We start from the raw sequence: 20,933 nt of genomic DNA, 5'->3' as shown, positions 1-20,933 counted from the left end.
AATTATTATCATTATACAATCATAATAACAAATAAAGCATTACATAGCCAAAGAGAATATCTTCAGATAGAGAAAATTTTGAACTTTCAGAAAAGATTCCATCCCCATCTAACTTTATTTTGCGAATATATCAAAATTCAAAAGGTGAGTTAAATAATTAAGTATTCCTAGTATAAATATGGGGGCAGAATTATTCGACCAGAAAAATAAAGTTACATTTCTTGAAATTCTCCACTATTATGGAAAAAGTGATATTTTATCATTTTATGAAATTTAGAATTTCGAAATAAAATAGAAGTCGTAGAAAGTGACGGGACACTAGAATCATAACCCCGTTCAAAGAAAAGCACCTTTCAATATTCTTTTTCCCCAGATATTAAATGTGGGTCAGCTTTATTTATCATTAATAATTAATAGGGCCAAAATGCAGTTTGAATAATTTATTTATTTATTGTTGTCGTTATTATTATGCCAGAGTTTGTATAAATTGTCAATTTGAGAACACACGTTCGATTTTAAAGTTTGTGTGAATTGTCAAATTTAGAATACACGTTCGATTTTAATAATAGTTATAATGGATTTATAGTATATTCAAATCGATAACTGGTCCAATTATTTTAGGATTGTGCAATATATATTGAGAAATTATATGAAATTTTGAAGTAATAGTGTAATAAATGCATACTTGTATACAAATCCAAAACGATATTAAATATTTCTCTCTTTGCCTATTTTTCTAGGCGATAGCATATAGTACTCCCTCCGTCCCAAAGAAGATGACTCCTTTCTTGGGCGACACGAGATTTTATGCAGTTATATTTTGTGTGTTAAGAGGAGAAAGTAAAGTAAAGTAAAAGAAATAAAGTAGAGATAAATGTGTTTCCATTTTAAGTAATGTGTCATCTTAGTTGAGAAAACCAAAAAGAAAAGTGTGTCATCTTCAGTGGGACGGAGAGAGTAGTATATTTTATGTTCAGAACCAGTTTTAATCTTTACTCTATATTCTATAATAATAAAAAAAAAAAGATAATTACTTAAAATTAATTCATAATGTTATTATGACTTGTTAGAATAATTACAAATAAAAAGAAATCAAAGATCATAATGGACCTCTTTTGTCGAACTAAATGTGTAAAAATATTTCCACATTTTTTTGTCACGTTTCCTTAAGTGAATTGGGTTGGGTATTCTAAATTGTTAATCACTTAACAGACTACTGTTGAGGCCCATTACCAGTTCAACTAATGGGCTTATTGTAAAAGAACAATTTCAGATGCAATTTTCGTTCGCATTTCGACCTTATAAGTTTTTTTTAATGCAATTGTTAATATTCTTTTTTATTTAATTTATGTTAATACAAAAAAATTATAATAGTCCCTATTAAACATATATAGCAATTTTACTTAAGAGTCAAATTGTATTGCGTCTCTTATTCATGTAGCGTTAACATTTTTCTATGATAGGTAACTAGTGGAGTTAAGTGGATTGGAATAGGTATCTATAATTTGATTATTAATAACTTATTATAGTATCATATATAAACCATGAAATTCAATCGCACATTAACATAGTAATAATACATGATTTAAAAAACTTGAGAGAGTATATATGAATTTAATTTGCTAAAACCTTAAAATAAGTATACAATTAAGTTAAGCTGTGTGTGTATGTGTGTATATTTGTGTGTGTATTTTCATTTATATTAATATACGTACGTATATGTCAATCCTATTTAAGCTGACACAGCTGCAATAAATTTCACACCACCAACTCATCCATAAATTCCACACAGAGAATAATACTACTATTCACACAAAAAATGGAGGTGAAATCTGCAGATGAAGACTACATTTCTCTTCAAAATCCATGCAATTATTTTCAAGAATTCATGAGGGCTGTGCTCAGATGCCTAGGTTTCAATTCCGACGGCCGAGAAAGCAGCGAGGGAGCGCAGACGGTGGAGGAAGAGTCTTCCTCCACCGCGGATTCCCCAATGGTTTTGGCTGCACTGGTCAGAGTGCCGCCAAGGCCGGTCATACGTGGCGGCGGCGGCCCTCAGACCAACTCAATCCCTAATTAGGTTATTTAGTAGTATTGATTTGGTGATTTATTTTATGTAATTTCAAGCCTTGTTTTTTCTTTGCAAGCTCATGTTTTAGGGCTTCTTTGAGTTCTTTCTCTCTCACACATATAGAGTGTTGGAGAGTGGGGTTTTGGAAGTTGATATTTGTTTTTCTTTGTTTGTTGTTTGTTGTGTGTATATTTGTGTAGTGTTATTTTGTATCAAGATTCTTCATGATATGTGTGACACTGCATATGTTGCTAAATTGTTTATTTAATTTATGTGTTACTGTTTTGAGAATGTGAAGTTGCTTTCTTCCTATTGTGATGATGATTGTGATGTACTAACATATTCATGTGTATGATTATATATGATCATTGAATTTGAATGTTATTCATGATGATATCATATGTTGAAATCGAAACACTACTATTGTTTTGCTTTTAGTGATTTTAGTTGAATAATTGCTAGCATTCATTACCTGACATGAAATAGTTGTCATGACTTGAATGAATTTATTCATGAATTAAGAATATGCCAGATGCATTAATTTATTCACAATTCATTTACGAAATTTATTACCATCTACCTCCTTCTCTTCTCCCTATTATTATTATTAATATATTGATTTTGGTAGAAAAATCAAATAAAAAGATTGAAATAGTATATACTCCCTCCGTCCCCCATTAGGAGTCACACTTCCGTTTCTGCACCCGTTTTATAAAAATGATAATAAATAGTTAAAGTGGAGAAATGGTAAAATAAGATGGAGAATAATGTAGAGAAAAGTTTTATCTACGTTATTCTCTCTCTTACTTTACCATTTCTCCACTTTAACTATTTATTATCATTTTTATAAAACGAGTGCAGAAACGGAAGTGTGACTCCTAATGGGGGACGGAGGGAGTAGATTGTTAATACCTCTAAATACTATGTAAATTGTGTTAATGTATACATTCGAAAATTAAGATGAACATTTTTTACGTAAATCATTATTAATGGGTTTTTTCAATTTGGAAATGGGCCATAATATACCTCTTTAGCTATGTTTATACTTTAATTTTGGCCCAATAGTTGAAAATTACAAATCTCTCTAATCCATTTGCACTATATGTTCACGTATTTAATTTATTTGCTATTTATAAATTTTAAATGCATATAACAATTCAACTATTGCTATAAATATACCTCGGAGTATAATATATATTACTTGGATATAAACTCCTCCAAAAGAATAAACCTCTGACTAATTCAATTGAATATTTGAATCCGGTATATTTAATACATTAATCTAAATTGAATTGGAATCCAGTATAATTTTTTATCTCCTATATACACAATAGCCCACAAATTAAAGGATGCTATTACTTTAAAACGATTAATACATTCGAATTAATTCATTGACGAACAAATAAGGGATATTATTTCATTAATTTTGGACTAATATTTGAATTTGAATCCAACCTTGTAAACGAGATTGTAAAATTCTCTATAAATTTATTGATTTAAGAATATCCTAAAGTAAACGCCCATTTTGTCTTTACTACTTTTAGTTTCAATTTCATTTATTTATTTAATATTTTAGCAAGAAAAAGTTGAATGTAGTACATAAAGATTATAGGCAGCAACGGTAACCAAGGTCCCCAAAAATGTCAATTTATTATTAATAAACCAATTTGCAATCGCAATAATTCTTCCCATAATAATGCCAATGTCCCACCATTATTATTTACTCACCCAACTCATAGTACTACTTTGCTACTACTCATCACATAATCTAAAAACAATAAACAATCAATGCTGTCTTATTTAATTAATTAATTTAGCTACTATATGAATCATAAATGATCCCCTGAGATTTAATTTTGATTTAATTAATAATTTATCAATTCAAGTTTCAACCTTTCGTTAGAAATGTAAATGAACAAAAGGAAATTTTTTATTACAAGATCTGCTCTTTGATGTCTAGCTGATTAAGTTCATACCAAAAAAGAAAGAAAAAGGAGATCTTTTAGTCTCAATCTTTGCAGAAAAACCTCCACATTCTTCTCTGAAAAAGAATTAAAAAAAGTTAATGTGTATAAACTACTAAAGCAATTTGCTTTTCAACAGCCCACGGGAAATAGAAGAAAAATTGAAGTGTGTTCATAGTTTTCTCGTGCAAGATTCAGAGTCTACCAAATCTTTCAGGTATCTCTATCTATCTCATTTCCCACTTCCAAGATTTGATTTTTTGCTCTTTTCTTGTTTCAATTATGTCTATTGGTGTGAAAACTGAAGTGGGTTCTCTTCTTGGTGCTGTTTTTTTGTCATTTGGTGATGCTTTGAGTGTTTTGGGGCTGCTGGGAATTTTGGGGGGATCGAGATTTTTCTTAAAGACTTGATTTTGCTGTTTGTTGATGCTCTTGATTGCTCTTCATTAGATCCATCAAGAAAATGAGGTGTCAAGAATGATGAATGGTTGGATTTATTGTTAATTTGGTGGAATTTGGTGATGGCTATTATCTTGTTTTTAAGCCCAAATTGGTGTAATATAGTTAGATAGCTACCTTTAGTTTGTTTATTGCTGAATTTAGGAAAAAGACCACTCTTTTACCAGCTTAAATTGGTTGAATTTCCTAACAAAAATGATGGGGAATGATTAGAAAGCAATGTTTCATTGGGTTCAAGATTTGTAATTTTCTTAGGCTGATTGGAAGTTTATTACTTAGAACAGAAACAATAAAACTTAGTCAATGAATTTTCTATGGAGACACTCAAATATAAGAAAAAAGTAGTGTTTGAGATCTAATCTACATAAATATAATCTATAGAAATATGAACTACAGAATAGAAAAATATGACACCCCAGATATAAGAAGAGGTGTTGCATTCGAATAAAACGGAATCTTACCTAAGAATGGTTTTGTGGCAATTTTCCTTATCATCATGTTGCTTTTAAGTATAATAGTGAAGCATTTGATTATTAGGATACAAATGGAGTTTGAATATTCGAATTTCGATGCTCGATCAGGATGAAGGATGATCAAATGATCGCTACTGCCTTAGTTTAATCGAGACATTGAGTTTAAAACATATCAACTTGGATTTCCATCTTGCAAGATTGATTTTTTATGGTATTTGGTTGTGTGAGCTCAATCCGATTGCATAAAATGTTTATTATAGTCAGTAAGCGGACTGCTTGGCTCGACATTTTCTACTAGGAACGTGATACTAGTTTATCATTTAAGCCTACTGAATGGACTCTCATGTAATTAGTACTAGTTCGTTGATTTTTCGCGTGTTTTGTGGAAGAATCAGAGTTTTTCTTCTGAAATTTCAGCTCAGGAGTAAGCATTCTAATGAATTACTTTTGCATATATCTGTCTTAGGTAACTGGTTATGAGAAACTAGTCGCCGTGTGTGTGTGTGAAGGCGAAGTCCCCGTTATTTTGTGAGCATGGATAAAGGTTCCCCGGACTGTCCGTACCCCGGTTGCTTCTTCTGCGTGATGAAAGAAGGGAATCCAAGCAAGCGTAGATCGAGTTTATTGAAATTCTTCCGAGAACTCCCCTCTCAAGACGATGACGGCCAAGTCCTCCCGATCAGTGGCCTTTGGAACACTGCCATGGCACATCCTAATGATCCCGAATTCATCGAGTTGGGGATTTTCGAATGCATGTCAGCACTCATCTGGAAGGGCTTAAAGAACCGACGCTGGCTATCTCATGACCAGAACATTTACATCCCTTACTACGCAGCACACATAATCGGATCGTACACTATGAATGTGGAGGAGTTCGCTGAGATGGCGGTGCACGCTGGAGTCATTCCGGCTCTGGTCGAGCTTCTGAGAGGGAGGCTAACTTGGGTCGAACAACGAGTGGCGGTCCGAGCTTTAGGCCACTTAGCGACTTACGCTGCGACGTTTCCTGCTGTAGCGAGCCATGGAGAGATCTTGGAGCTGTCGATGCAGCTTGCGGTGAGCTCTCTCGAGATTGTTTACACTCACTTTTACCAGTACGTCGACAGGAGGCTTAGTTACCACTGTGATCTCCTCACGCGTGGTATGGGAGGCGTTGAAATGGAGTCGAGAAAGGCTGAGGAGTGGGCTAGTCAGCTGCAGTGCTGGTCCCTTCAGCTCATCAATTGCTTTGCTTTCAAACCCGAGTTTCTTACAACTATATGCAAGCCAGAGTTTCTAGCAAAACTTCCCGGGATGTGGGGAGGGCTTGTTAACGAGAATTCACCGGCTGGAATTGGATTGTTAAGAACAATTTGCCATCATAAGTTCGGTAGAGGCCCGATTGCAAGCTCTTCCGGAGTTATAGATGCGCTGTGCAACATAGCACGATCTTCGGACGACTGGCAATATATGGCCATCGATTGCCTTCTTTGGTTGCTCCAAGACCCGAGCACCTGTCATAAGGTAATTTGCTTCCGAAGTCATCTAAATATCGTTAACGACTGTTTTGGCTAAGTGGTTTTGGTTTTGCACATGACTTTCGGATCTTGTCCTCGAATACACGGACTTTACATTGTTCACAACTTTTTCTCCTAATTTCACTTTCTGAGATTTTGAAGCCGGCTTTAAATTTGTCGAAAAATGAAATTAGTAGAAAGTTGCAAACTATGTAACGTCTGTATGTTCGAGAACAAAATTTGGAAGCCAAGTGAAAAACCGGGTCGTGGCAAAGTTTGAACTTGCTGCTCATGCCCTATTTGATCTAATTATGCAGGTTAGCGATAAAGTCGTGCCTACACTGATCGACCTTGCAGAAATAACAACGTTGGGGGATCATAAGAAGCTAGGAGATTCCATTGTTAGTGTTCTTGAAGAATGTATGCAGTTGTCCGGAACAGGTAGAAACTCGATAAGCAGCAGTGCAAAAGAAGAGATCGAGGAACTCCTCGCTGCTCGACAAAGATTAAAATGGGAAAAAAGCATGCCGAAAGAGGATCTTCATATCAAACATGCGGCTGCATTGGTGGTTAAACTCGAAGGGAACTCCCTGTTTTCGTCCGGGGATATTTCTGCGGCCGCTTCAAAATATTCCGAAGCGTTAGCTTTGTGCCCGATGAGGTCGAAGAAGGAAAGGGTGGTGCTGTACAGTAATCGAGCGCAATGCCATCTCCTGCTGCAGCAACCGTTGGCCGCGATAAGTGATGCCACTCGCGCACTTTGTCTTCACAGCCCCGTCAACCGCCATGCTAGAAGCCTGTGGAGACGAGCGCAGGCCTACGACATGCTTGGTTTGGCCAAAGAGAGCCTTCTAGATGCTATTTTGTTTATAAACGAGTTCTCCCAGTCCGCTGATCCCGATCTCTCCTTGAGGCAGAACAAAGTGCCCGACTATGCAGAGCGCTTGGTCAAGAAACAGATGCGGGCTGCCTGGTTGTTTAGAGAGGCTTCTGTCAAACACGGAGGCGTGCAATGTGAAGGCGATGCTGGCGACCACTGTGGCCAAGAGACGGAGGACTCGGAATGGGAAACGGCCAGCGAGAGTGATATGGGAAATGACGTTAAGGATGACTTGGGTGATGATTTTGAGAGGAAGGATAGGCATGTCAAAACCTTGATGAAAGGTAAAGTCCCCGATATTCTCGTTTAGTTCATGCACGTTTGCTCCCTCGTTTCTGCATCTTGAGACACGAGGATAGGGTTAGAATTAATTTTGAACCGAACCTAACTTTGGAAAAGTGCAGATATGTAGCTAGAGTGAATGGGATTTGTTGCTCACCGGGGACGTGAGATGAGTTTTGGCCGATCCGTAGCCTCGTTTTGGGCGTAAGCACGGGTCGAAAACTTGGTCATGAAGTGCATATAAAGATCATGAAAATCAAGTAGTATTTGGTGGAAGAATGTTTTTCTTGAGTTGTTGCATAATTTGTGTTGAAGTTTACTTGAAGGGATTGGTAAATGGTTTGTAAGTTTGTTAGTTATTTGTTTAGTGTTATGTTTTATTTTTTGATGTAATCTTTTTTTTTTTGTTTAATTTTAATGAATTGTGTATATAGGTTTGACAGCTTGACATTTGTTTCTACGCTAACCTTTGTTCATGTTTCATTTTCAGATAAATTTTAGTTTCTATGCTAACCTTTGTCAGCTTCTATGATATTTCTTTGTACTCTAAAGTTGTTTCTTTTTGTTTCGAAAATGAGTTCTTATTACATTTTTCTTTATATATCTTCATTATCAAACGATCCTAAGAATCTAATTCTACGTGCATTTTTTTTGGCGAGAAGGGAATTGCACTTCATTCTCACTTCATTATCGGACTTTAGAAAAGTGTCACAGATGGTTTTTCCGAGACTGAGTGGTCTCCAAGACTTAAGATTGAATGCTCTCTTAGACTTAGGTTGAATGCTCTCTTACATTGCCAAACCAAATTGAAATAGTAAATTTAGTTCAATTGAAGGCCGGATGCATTTTCATGAGGAAGCTCCTCCTGTGTGCGAGGCTGGCCTTCAAAAATTATTGTTTTTAATTACTCTAACGTGATATCTAATTTGACACAAATATTTATCAGTACCACCAATAACATTAGTTTAGTAGCATTAGGCTTTCTCTCCATTTTTGAGGTCAATATGAATTTTACAATTTCTTATTATTATAAATTTTTGCTATATTTTATTTATTTTAAGAGGCCATCAAAGTTTGAAGAGATTATAAAGGGGTTTGTATGACGTTGATTAACCGTGAAAAGTTAATGAAGAGTGATGTGAATTATTCTAAACATTTTAAGCATTCATACTATTATATTTATAGTATAGAGTAAGTATGTAGATGATTCCATTGAAAAGTGAAAAACATGTCTAGATTATTCTAAATATTTTAATTTAGTCATACCTTTTAGTATTGTACTGTTTTTTACATATACAATTAATGTATTGTAGAAAATTGTAGATTCTTATGATTTAATGTAACTTAAAACAGATAATTTAGTTTTTATTTAGGACTGCTAAGGAATTTCAATTCATTCATCTATAGTTACGCTATGTTTAATTTTTTCACTAAAAAATGGTTATTCTCATTATTATTAAGTGATAGTACTTCTCAGAATATTAGGGACCTCAAATTTGATTTTAGTGAAAATCTTCTTTGCTTGAATAAAACATTTATGTTATATAATCGGGAGTAAGAAGTATAAAATTAATAAAAGTAACAAAAATATATACAAATAATTATACGTACCACAATATACAAATATTAGTGAAAAACTGATAACTGAACTAGGTGAGCATTCGCCATAATCGTCCTCTGGAAGCCGACACGGCCTTCAGTTTGGGGAAGACGAAGCCCGCCTTCGGAGGATTGCCATCAACGAGAGAGTTTTCGTAGATTTCTCTGCACTGCTTAACGACCTGTTCCACAGAGTAAGCAACGTCAACCTAGTAAAGCAGTTGCTCGTCTTGGAATGATTCGTTTAAGCAGGATTGGAGTTAATTAGCTTAATTTGCTTACCTCTTTGGCATCTTTCCTCAGTATACCTTCGCGTAAGCTCATCAACTTGTCGACCACCTCTGGCTGCAGTGTCGGAAGCGTTGAAATGAGAATAGAGATTACAAGCGAGTATACGCTGCAAGGATAGTACAAGTAAATAGCCTTACGGGACAGTCTGGTTGATGTTCGAGAATATTTGTGTACACGAGTGTGAAAGAATCCGGGGTCTCGGCTGAAGCAAGTTCTCTCAAGTCAACCAGTACCCTTACTCTACTTTCGACTTTCTACATCACGTTATAGTATTAGTATGTCACAAATATCTCAGACTATTGAACCGAGCATTCGAGTTCCATCAAAGTGCAGCAATACTTACAGAAATGCTAATGTACTCCTGGAAAAAGTCCATGAGAACCTCTTCGTCTAGCTTCATTCTTTCAATCGTCTCTTCTTTAATGTAATTTTTCTGCCGAGCAGACACAATGAGTCAAATCTACAGAATGATACAACTGGAACGTGAACTGTCTATTCTCTATATGAAATGCTTCCGTGATAGTAACCTGCACAAGCATATGGTCGACGTAGACAACAATAGTTTCTTCAACACAGGCCTCAACAAATCGCCTAAATGATCTTTCTTCAACGTACCTTCACATACGATGGCAAACATTGAGATAGAAAATGATTGGAGCACTGGAAAAATATAAGTAGTGAATTGCTGGATTTGCCAGTTTTTCAGGCTCCATTTAATTAGCATTTCAGTAACTTACGTTCTGACGTCTGCAAAGTAATCACCAAATGTTTCAACTAGGAACTCGGTTACCTGTCCTTCCAGCCAATCTGAAATAAGAACAGAAAAGCAATGTTCACAGAATACAAATGAGAATGTAGCAATGTGCCAAGCCTTCGAGAAGAAAAATGGCATTTTGTGTATTTTTTCTATTTTCTTTTGAACCATCCTATACAAATAACCCAGTGAAGTGTTGTTTTGTAGACACTACTGATTCAGGAATGGGGAAAGTTCCCAACAAGAAGTTCGCCAACAGGGAAAATCTATTACCTTTCTGATACAGCTTTATAAGCAACCCCTGAACTCCCGGGTCTTCAAAAATGAAACTGACAGTTTCATGTACAGCTTCCTAACGTCAATTAAGAATTATCATAGTTGTGATGTATGAGTCTAAAATTGTAAAAATAGCCATGCAGTTGGTGTTGAAATTGCATACTGGAATCAAAAGATTCGATCAACATACCTTTGCAACCTCCAGGAAGCCTTTGCAAGCGTCGTCAAAATTAACCTGTAAATGTGATGGTGACACAATGTCAAGAAGATCAACGAATCCACACTGGGAATATTTAAAAGGTAAATCACACTGTGACTGAAGGCAAAAAGAACATGCTGCAAAAAGAAGAATGAAAGGAATAGAAGTTCTAAATATGCACACCTGCTCTGCATAATTTTGAGGAAGAGCTTCAAGGGTGCTCGAGCTCAGCTCCATGGCAAGATCATAGCAGCGAAGGTTGTTATTAATCTGTCATAAAATGATTCATCACGAGATATAAAGATGACTTGTATAATCATTTGGACAAATAAGTATATAAGCTGGCGTTATTCACATACCATAACACATAAAGCTTCAATTTTTGAAGCAGGTTCTTCCAATCTCAGCCTTTCAGCTCCTTGAAAATCAATCATAACCTGAAATTGGTTGGGAGGGTGGGAGGCTCAGCAAATGTTTTATCCATTTAATTTGTTCTTTTCGTGTTTATCTTTCCATTCTTTTCGGCTGGGAGATTAGGTGGCATGAGAAAGTGGTAAAATAGTTTCGCAATGGACAAAATCATATGGTACCATATTTTCAGTAGATAAAGTTGAAGACAGACTTGAGTATCTTTTCCCCAACTTGAAATCAAAGAGAAAGACTGAAAATAAAATAGTGTATTTGTTCCCTAAAAAGCGGGCTTTTGGTATAAGTATAATGCATTCTTTAAGTTGTCTACCTGAATGATGGCCAATGAAATTCTATATAACATGACATCCGTGCTATTGTCTCGTACAATTTGTACTTGCTCTCCAAGAATGCGAAAGAAATCAACAGCAGCTGGGGTGAAAAGCTTCCCATCGTCTGTTTTCTTTGGTGGCTGGTCCTTATCAGCATCGAGTATATTCAGGTACCATTTCTACAGAATAGGATGGATTTAGTTGATTATTTGACTTGAAAGGTGACTTGATATCATTGAAAGTAATGGAAATACTCTCTAGTCCAGTTACCCTTGTTGTAGCTTGCATTCGTTCAACATAAGCATTCATAAGGGGGTCCATGGCACCACTTTCAGAACAAACTTGAGCTAGAGAGTCGTCAACACCAAGTCCAATCAGATTATCTTGGTACTCAATTACCCATCCAGTTACCTATTATCAGAAGAAGACATTCAGAAATTAACAACAGCTCCAATTTATCTTATCAAGCAATGGTTTGTAGCAGAGTGCAACTTCAGGAATTAGTGTAACAAAAATGGTTCTCCATATTATATGGAGTATTTATTTAATATCAAGAACTACAGATGCAGATAACATGCCTTTAAAATATCCATAGCTGACAGATCATCAGCTCTATCACTCAGTAATCGTAGCCAGTGAATAAAACGCTCTGTGTATAGGTTCACCATGAGCTGGAATATGTTGTATCTGAAAGAAAGGAATTCAAATTAAGAAGCAGAATTATCACAAAAACAACAAAACTATATATCCCAGCAAAGCTTCGGGACTACAACATATCTCAATTAACATACACTGTTGTGTATACCAACATAGATGGCCAACCTTGGGGGAAAGCATGGAGCAACATAGTCATATATATCTCCAAGCTCTTCACCAATCTGACGTCAATAAGGAACAATAGCCAAATAATCAGATAAATATATAATTTCCTAAAGTTATTTAAACAATGCCAGCAAAGGTAAAAGTGAAAAGTGGCAAAGACATAAGTTCATCAAAAAATCAAACAAGTATAAAGTACAGGATTCCAGAATATTCACTAGTTTCATAAATTAATTGAACACATGCATCTTGAATATGAAGAATGTTACCAAACATTTGTTATTTAGTTAACTGATCCCATAAAGAATATATATGCTATTTCAAAAATAATAAAGATGATATTCTATGGTTTTTACATCAAAACAGAATATCAACTTCTTAACTTTCCATTTCTCGCTTACTTAAGAGAGCAATAGTTATAGATAATTTAACTGACTTCCACCGTCCCACACAAACCATGAAAATACTAGACGAATACCTTTTTAGCCTCCTCTAAAGATCCTATTAGGTCCTGAATTTCAAACTGAAAGAAACATCATCAGTAAATGACAACTCAAAAAACTCAGGATTTGCATTTAGCAACAGAAGAATGAACGTCAACCTCAGAGAGCAATCGGCTAAAACGCGCTTCAACAGACTTCCTTATTTCCTCATAACATTTATCCTTGTATCCTTTGCCCTGAAAGTTCAACTTCTTCTGTGCAATATTCCTAGAAGATGACATTGTAGTTGTAGTTTTTGTAATACAAAAAAAGAAGAAAACATAACATCAACAAAATTATGCTACCCTAATATGCCCAAAACTTGGAGGAAACTAAACGAGGCAATGGGTAGATGAATCAGTTTGACCAGGTAAGTACTTGGCATTTTTGCGAGGATTAGTTATAGTTTTCAAGGCACCATCTCCTTCTGCCTCAGCTGCTTCTGTAGCTAGTTGTTGATCCAGGGTCTCTTGCATTTCAACAACCCTTTTTGTTTTATTAATAATGAAAATACGATGCATCAATACCATTATACCAAGATGGAACCAGCCAAAAAATATCTTATCAACTTAACTCAGACATACCTCAATGCACGAACAAGTGTTTGTGGTCTGCAAAGCAAAATAATCGCAATAGATGATTAGCACAAACACTTGGCATAACTTTCCGAATGACTGCAGAAGTGTAAGACATGAAAATGGAATGCACTATTTATTTATGCAAGTTGTTTTCATCTAAAAATGAAAAGGTATATTGGGGTCCTCATAATTTCACTTTTTCCTAGTCGTCCCCATATATATATTCATAATGACTAAGTCCCTATATTTGAAATTCTGTTATGTTTTGAGGCAAATAATAGTATCAAGGACTTCTATTGAAAATATAAGGACTCATCTGTAAAAAGAAAAATGTGGCTCTGCCATTGGGTACCAAGTATAAAAGAAAAGAGAAAAAGGGCAAGTCTAGGGACCATATATGTTTTTTCTCCTACATAAAATGGCACCTCAACCTAATTCAAAATGTATATGAGCGCATGTAAAATCTGTTTTCCTCCTAAAGTTTTAAATTAGTTTATATCTTCAAGGTATTCAACAGAAATATCATGTGTAAACCAAGGCCCTCATAACATTATTCTCTCTAAATGCACAAAGACAAGTTTGTGACAATTAAAACTGCTGATTTTGCAGCCATTAATGTGAATGCCAAAGCTAAAGAACCAGAAAAGCGCATCCCAATGAAAGCAAAACCATAAAACTAAGATACCTGTCTTTAGCAAGTTGAAAGAAGTTGCTTATATGACCCCACAAAGTCTTCTCGAATATCTCCCATGTACGATCTATATCTTCAAAGTATTCCCTGCAACATTTTACAACTACTTCAGCAAAAGTAAATTGCTCATCTTTGAAAGGTCAGTGAATAAAAACATATGGGATAACTGCTTCCCATATTCAAACAAAAGGAGTAATAACATCAAAATATGTGTTCTTTTTTTTGGAGTATTTAACTGGTTGAAAGAACTGTAAGGCACACTGAATATGAAGGTCTTATTAGAAAAGCACAAATAATCAATGCAGCATCATTTTATTAAATTTTTAAAAGAGTAAAATGTTCTGAAGATACGCTTAAGTGAACGACATGATAATATGAGGACTGCTGATTTGTAACTAGTCGGTACTAGGTAATAATATAGATTATTGAAAGATAAATTGTTAATAGGAAGAGTGCAACTCAAAAACAGGACTCCTCTACACAATACATGCAGATGAGCTCTCTGACCTCAGCTGACCAATCTCGTCTTCATGAGATGATGCAGCAGCTAATGCAAACCTTCGTTTTCCATCCAGTGCAGTTAACCTCTATATTCCATTTAACACACCCAGATAAGAAGCAAAGCTTTTGAAATTTATAATAACAATCAAGCCAAGAAAAAGTCACAACCTCATAGGTATTGATTAGTTCTTTGTCATCATTTAAAGAATCATGTGCTTCAGAAGCCTCACTAGAGATTGACATCATACCCTCGACATCCTACAAAAGAGCAATCAAGTTCTACCCCAGAGATTATAAAGAAAACAAAACTGAATTAGACTGCTAACCATAAAAACTAACAATGAAGTAGTAAAGGAGAGCATAAGTATATTCAGTCCAGCTCGGTATAGGTTTACCATAAGGATACAGGGATAAGGGTAAAATCCATTTGTACAAAATCACACCAGTCACACACTCACCTTCAGAGTTGTGTTTAGGTTATTCCTTGCATTGCTGAGGAGTTTTATTTGGTCATGATCATGAATCAATGTTTGACATTCTTGGCATAACCTATTATAAAAGAAAATCCAAGATCATCTTAAAGCATAAACAAAGCCATGCATGACATGCAAGGATGGAGAACATTCATAAACCATGAGATCACATTCCTACTTTTCAATCCCAACAAAATTTTCTCTGAGATGACTTGTTGTTGTCTCTGACAAGGACAATGACTCTAGACCTTCTTGTGCCTGCTCAACCTGAATTTGAAAATTTCAGAGAGAAAAGTTAGATGACTGTAATAGATCAAGGAAAATGAAATTTCGCAGGCTCCAACCGTGCATCTCAGAGTGGAAGATATTGAACTTCCACTACAATAATTTGATTTTCAAAAAAAGAAGGTTTACCGGCTCAATTTATACCTGTTCGACAACCATTGTACTGAGTTGTGCATCATTTGCCTGAAACCAACCCATACCACTCAATATCCACAGCGTGCTTTCCTTCAATAAGATAAGTGTTAATGGTGCAAAACAACCCAAGATGCGTGATCATAATTCATATTCATCGGACAATGCAATGGTAATTTAAATAGTACTAAGTATTCCATTAAAATTCGAAACTTCACATCATCAACAACCAAATAAAAAAAAAACTCATTTCGCTTCCACAACTGCAATTTCGAAGCTCCACAACCTAGATTAATTCAAACCAACAAGATTGACAAACACTATCCATAAATCTCAACTCCACGAACTCATACACAAGCATGTAAACCTGCAGAGCAAAACACGAAACCAAAATTAAGCCTCCAAACCTAACCTGTTGGCGCGAAATGTAATCAGCTTTGATCGAAGCGATGAACAGCAAATGCTCCGGCAGCGACAGCAGCTTCACTACCTCCCGAACCGCCGCCTCCTTTGCCTCCACGCCTAGATCCTCCGCCATCATCATTCCTCTCCGCTCTAGCTCAGATCCCTCCGATTAATCGGAGCTGTGCATCAAATTTCCTCTTTCTCAGTTGGAAAATTTCCAAAATAAATTAGTCAAAAATAGTCTTAATCGGATCGCGTAGGGAAGAGACAGAGAAAGAACAGTAGCGACTTACTTCATTTGGATCCGGGTCGGGCTCACAATTCGGGATTTTTTAAGGCCCTATATTTCTTAAAATTAGCCCAATACGTAAATTTATTACGATAATAATTTTGGATTTGTTTATTTAAAGAAGATTGTAAGTTTGAAACATAAAATTGATATTATTTTTTATTCTCTTAAATTTGAATTTATGATTGAGATAAAACTTTGTTAAAACTTGGAATTGTTTAAAATACACGTTACAGTTACAATTTCGGAAATGAGTAATTATTTGCTGAAAATTATACTCTATGACTCAAGATAGTATATTGAAAATGATTTGTAACTAATTTTGCACCTAATTATAGAGGCTAGGAGTAAAATTAAGGTTTGATTTTTATTTATCAACTCCTTACAAAAACAGTGAAATTGTATACAAAACTAGTTTTGTGTTCTTAATTGTCATCTTTTTAGCTTGTGAGTTTTGTACACTTAAAACACAGTGAAATTTTATATGAGAATAAAGCTCCATACAATATTACAACTCATGTGATAATAATATTACAAGAAAACATTAAATGCCTTTATATATAAAGATGCACTAGTTTGGTTGAAACTCTACTGACATCTGTTAATTTGTGGCAAAGAATTTAAAGCTGATAATATGCCAGAACATCTCTTGCTTTATTAGTCTCAAATAATCAATTAAATAAGTAATCAATTATGTCATATCCAAATGCTATTTTACTCAACAGGAATAAAAGTCTCATCCCCACACATCTTTCATCAAAAATGAAAAAATTCGAAGAATATCAATAAATCACAAAGTTGAAAACACATGCAATATTGGTAAAACAAAGCAACCAGACATAAATTAAAGTGACCATGTAATAAATTAAAGAATAGATTTTACCTTTAATTACCATAAATCATGACACCTTATAAAAGTAACATTAGATAGAACTTGATCAAAAATATAAGTCAAAACATTCTTCTATTCTGATAAAATATCACATTACGACATGTAAAAAATCAACTTTGCGCAATCTACTTTATATCATAAATAGAATTTTCAATCTCTAAGAACTTTACTCTTCACAATTCTATAAATTGCACTTCAAAACAAAACAAAAATCACATACCAAAAAATTTGGTTTTCTCACGCCATGTTTTTCAAATATCACTACTGCATTTTACTTATCTTGATCTTCTCAACCTCCATCTGTATAAAAGCTTCCAAGATTCAACGCTACCGCTTCATCGTGAGTGCTTCTTCTCGTTCGTTTTCGTTCGTGTTTGTTTTTCTACTAAATAATTTATTGCAGGTTAGGGAAGCTTTATATGAGAGATTATGTGAGAAAAAAGGATTTTAACAGTGAATGGGAAATTCCCTGGCCCAACTCTCAAGGTTCATGCAGGGGAGACCATCATAGTAGATGTATTCAATAAGGGAAATTACAATATTACCCTTCACTGGTAAGTCGTTTCTCCTCGTCCCTAATCTTGATCCATGTCCAAATCGGTCTTTTCGACACTTTTCAGGCATGGAGTGAAGCAGCCTCGGAATCCGTGGACTGACGGCCCCGCGTACATCACCCAAAGGTCCGATTCAGCCCGGGAACCAATCGCCAAAGGTCATATTCTCCAAGGAAGAAGGACGCTGTGGTGGCACGCCCACGGCGACGGTCCCGCCACGGTGCACGGGCCATCGTGGTGCGCCCAAGCCCGGGGGCACGTACCGTTCCCCAAGCCCGATAAGGAAGTCCCGAGTCATACTAGGTGAGTTCGGACTACATTTTTAGGTGCTTTCGTTTGATAAGTATTTTTTCGTGTCGATTTTTGTTTAGGGGAGTGGTGGAGGGAAGATGTGATGAAGGTTATGGAGGAATTTGTTGCTTCGGGAGGGCAACCGAGGAATTCCGATGCGTATACTATAAATGGGCAGCCTGGGGATTTATATCCTTGCTCGTCGCCTGGTAAGTCATTATTTTATTTATTTAAATGATTTTGAAAGTTAGAAAAAATGTGACTTGGATTGGAAAGAAATGGCTTTAGTAGGATGAAATTGGTAGCATTAATGCAAGAGGCTTCCTACTATACTAACCATTTATAGTGTTTCGACTTAGAAAGTTATCGATGAGGTCTTCTCATCATTTTTAAGTACTCCTTCCATAAAAAATAGCACGTAGTTCTATTTGTATAAGGCATGAATTTTAATGATAAACTAATAAAGTAAAAGAAATAGAGAAAAAAAGTGAATAAGTAGAAAGGAGAAAAAGTAAGGGAGAATAAAGAAAAAGTAAATGAGATGAGGATAAAGGTAGATAAAGTGTAATAGAGTTTTTATTTTTTGAAATGAGACTATTTTGTAGCATTTAAAAATGCAAATGAGATATTTTTCATGGACGGAGTATTAATTTCACTAATAAATGAAATTATTGTTGCATGATAGACTCTAATTAATGGAGTATTTCAGAGAAAATTTTGAAATTTAAAAAATTACTACATAACATAATTATGAATTATATAGTGTAAAAAATAATTATAATAGAAATATTATAAAGTTTAATTAAGTTAATGAACCATGATTAATAATCTCAATCCGAACTGAAATATAAAAAAAATTGAAGGAACAAAAATATTAGCAAGTAAGAAAAATGAAGTGAAATTCATATATTTTAGGAACCTTGCAGATAGGTTCGTTATGAAGGTGGAGCAGGGCAAGACGTACCTCTTACGCATAGTGAACGCGGCCATGAATGAGATCCTCTTCTTCGGGGTGGCGCGCCACGCTCTCACATTGGTCGCGACCGACGGGTGCTACACCACTCCACTCACCAAAGACTATATCGCGATTAGCCCCGGCCAGACAATGGACTGCCTCCTCCGCGCCCACCAGGCGCCGGCCCACTACTACATGGCCACCCAACCCTACACAAACGGACTCGGCATCACCTTCGACAACACCACCGCCACCGCAGTCCTCCAGTACTCCCACGCCCGCCCGCCCCGCCCCAATTCCCCAAACTCCCCTCCCCAATGACACGTCCGCCGCCCTTAACTACACCTTTAGCATCAAAAGCCTAATGTCCAAACTCCACCCATTCATAGTCCCTCAACACATCCACAAACAAATCATCACCACCGTCTCCATCAACCCCTTTCCCCTGCGGGCCCGGGGAGACCTGCGCCGGCCGCAACGGGACCCGCCTCAGCGGCCGCCATGAACAACCTCACCTTCGTGGCCCGCCAATCGACATCCTCGAGGCCTACTTCTACCAAATCTCCGGCATATTTAGCAACAAATTCCACTATCCCCGCCTTTTGTGTTCAATTACACATCCGATTTCATCCCATTTGAGCTACAAACCCCTAAAAGGGGCACCAAAGTTGCAATGTTGAGCTACAACTCCAACATTGAAGTCATTTTCCAAGGTACAAACCAAGTGGTGGGGCTTGATCACCCTATGCATTTGCATGGATTTAGTTTCTTTGTTGTTGGTTGGGGATTTGGCAACTTTGATCCAATAAAAGATCCCTTGAGGTATAATATCGCAGACCCGCAGAAGCGTAACACTGTTATCGTGCCCAAAAATGGGTGGGTCGCGATAAGGTTCACTGCCGACAATCCAGGTATTCAAGTTATCTCCAATGTACCAAAATTGAATTTCGATTTCAATTTTATATGCTATAGTTTAATTTTATAACATGTAGGGGTGTGGTTCTTGCATTGCCATTTTGAGCGGCATCTGACGTGGGGGATGGAGACGGTGTTCATCGTGAGGAGCGGAAGAGGGCGGAGGAGCGAGTGCTCCCGCCGCCGCCGGATATGCCGCCGTGTTGATCTTTTGCGGTTATAGTAGTGTCTATGTTAATAGTTGAAGTGTTTGATATTTTCATTAATTAATTGATTTTAAAGTGTTGGACGTGATACAAGACGTTTGAAAAATAATTGAATTAGGTTTGAATTGCACACTTTATGATTTTACAGTACTATGTTGTTTGCACTACTTTTCGAAATGTCACAAAATAGAAAAGTTGGGTTTTTCACCAACTACTTTTCAAATCAAAATTTATGGCTTGCACTCCTAAATTTGGTTTACGTGACAAAGATGATATTTTTCATTCTTATGACTAGACAGACATCTTTATTAGTGGACCTATATATAATTTCTACTACTAAAGAATTCGAAGAGAGAGGATTAATTATAGTGTGGCTAATATAGTTGGATAATTTGATTGCATGAATTTTTCCTACTTAACTTTAAAGGCCGACCCAATTCATAGAGAATAGTCCAAATTAAATTATGTTGTCCTCTTTCAAGAAAAACTAATTTAATACATACCTCACGTTTATAGAACAAAAACTTTCAAAAAATCGTTTAATATTGGGAAATCTTGCCTTTCGGTATATTTATAGTTGAAAATGTTAGATTTCATTACAAGTTCAAAAATATACATCATCATAAGTCATAAAGTTGAATCGACTTAATTATGAATGTACACCATTATGCTTATACATAAATTATGTGAATTTGATCTAAATTTGCGAGAATCGAGACATTATCATATATAACTGATTGTTGCATTAATTGAAAATTTTCCATTAAAATTTATGATTAATTAAATTGATTGTCATGTGACATCAGTCCTAGTCGTTTGATATTGCAAACTTGCAATCATAAGATTGATATTTGGTCTTAGTTATGCAATAAGTTGCAGTTCAATGTTGATCACAATCACGTATATTCACGTGTATTTTTCTATAAAAATTATTATACTATTATAAACTTTGTAAGAAAAAATTATAAGTATCATGTATAC

General features: G+C 35.7%; 2 protein-coding genes and 1 pseudogene across 4 annotated transcripts; 2 read left to right on the top strand and 1 right to left on the bottom strand.

Moving 5' to 3' along the window:
• Nucleotides 1-3,970: 3,970 nt before the first annotated feature.
• Nucleotides 3,971-8,138, top strand: LOC125202144. 2 transcript variants are annotated; one of them, XM_048100495.1, is made up of 4 exons: nucleotides 3,971-4,252; nucleotides 5,434-6,470; nucleotides 6,781-7,627; nucleotides 7,748-8,138. In XM_048100495.1, exons 2-4 carry the CDS (start codon nucleotides 5,502-5,504, stop codon nucleotides 7,753-7,755), a joined length of 1,824 nt encoding a protein of 607 aa, XP_047956452.1. In that variant the 5' UTR covers nucleotides 3,971-4,252; nucleotides 5,434-5,501; the 3' UTR covers nucleotides 7,756-8,138. The 2 variants fall into 2 exon arrangements, with proteins under 2 accessions (XP_047956452.1, XP_047956453.1); XM_048100496.1 differs by lacking the exon at nucleotides 3,971-4,252 and adding an exon at nucleotides 4,402-4,522.
• A 1,056-nt stretch (nucleotides 8,139-9,194) lies between these two features.
• Nucleotides 9,195-16,063, bottom strand: LOC125201612 (exocyst complex component SEC6-like). Of its 2 annotated transcripts, XM_048099796.1 has the most exons (25): nucleotides 15,858-16,063; nucleotides 15,458-15,496; nucleotides 15,207-15,295; nucleotides 15,014-15,104; nucleotides 14,724-14,813; nucleotides 14,562-14,641; nucleotides 14,049-14,141; nucleotides 13,370-13,396; nucleotides 13,164-13,271; nucleotides 12,905-13,013; nucleotides 12,782-12,826; nucleotides 12,307-12,362; nucleotides 12,063-12,171; nucleotides 11,755-11,895; nucleotides 11,484-11,663; nucleotides 11,104-11,181; nucleotides 10,928-11,014; nucleotides 10,736-10,780; nucleotides 10,543-10,621; nucleotides 10,253-10,322; nucleotides 10,043-10,130; nucleotides 9,859-9,948; nucleotides 9,653-9,769; nucleotides 9,507-9,569; nucleotides 9,195-9,406 (listed from the first exon to the last, which is right to left on the bottom strand). In XM_048099796.1, the coding sequence occupies exons 1-25, from the start codon at nucleotides 15,987-15,989 to the stop codon at nucleotides 9,275-9,277; spliced, it is 2,238 nt and encodes a 745-aa protein (XP_047955753.1). In that variant the 5' UTR covers nucleotides 15,990-16,063; the 3' UTR covers nucleotides 9,195-9,274. The 2 variants fall into 2 exon arrangements, 1 of the variants encoding a protein (XP_047955753.1); XR_007172945.1 differs by lacking the exon at nucleotides 9,195-9,406 and having other exon boundaries at nucleotides 9,653-9,765.
• Nucleotides 16,064-17,969: 1,906 nt separating this feature from the next.
• LOC125217650 lies at nucleotides 17,970-20,105 on the top strand (annotated as a pseudogene).
• The last annotated feature ends 828 nt before the right edge of the window (nucleotides 20,106-20,933 follow it).

This window comes from Salvia hispanica, chromosome 1 (assembly GCF_023119035.1).
Source record: "Salvia hispanica cultivar TCC Black 2014 chromosome 1, UniMelb_Shisp_WGS_1.0, whole genome shotgun sequence".
NCBI lineage: Eukaryota > Viridiplantae > Streptophyta > Magnoliopsida > Lamiales > Lamiaceae > Salvia > Salvia hispanica.
Note: the sequence above shows the minus strand (reverse complement) of the source record. Positions and strands in the feature narration are given on the sequence as shown.

What these genes read in the sequence shown, in the direction of transcription:
- LOC125202144 (XM_048100495.1), top strand. Translation starts at nt 5,502, where the DNA reads ATGGATAAAGGTTCCCCGGACTGTCCGTACCCCGGTTGCTTCTTCTGC. An exon ending in ACCCGAGCACCTGTCATAAG is followed by an intron (nt 6,471 to 6,780) that starts GTAATTTGCTTC and finishes CTAATTATGCAG; the next exon opens with GTTAGCGATAAAGTCGTGCC.
- LOC125201612 (XM_048099796.1), bottom strand. Translation starts at nt 15,989, where the DNA reads ATGATGATGGCGGAGGATCTAGGCGTGGAGGCAAAGGAGGCGGCGGTT. An exon ending in AATCCTCGCAAAAATGCCAA is followed by an intron (nt 13,014 to 13,163) that starts GTACTTACCTGG and finishes GTCATCTTCTAG; the next exon opens with GAATATTGCACAGAAGAAGT. An exon ending in CTTTAGAGGAGGCTAAAAAG is followed by an intron (nt 12,363 to 12,781) that starts GTATTCGTCTAG and finishes TATTGACGTCAG; the next exon opens with ATTGGTGAAGAGCTTGGAGA.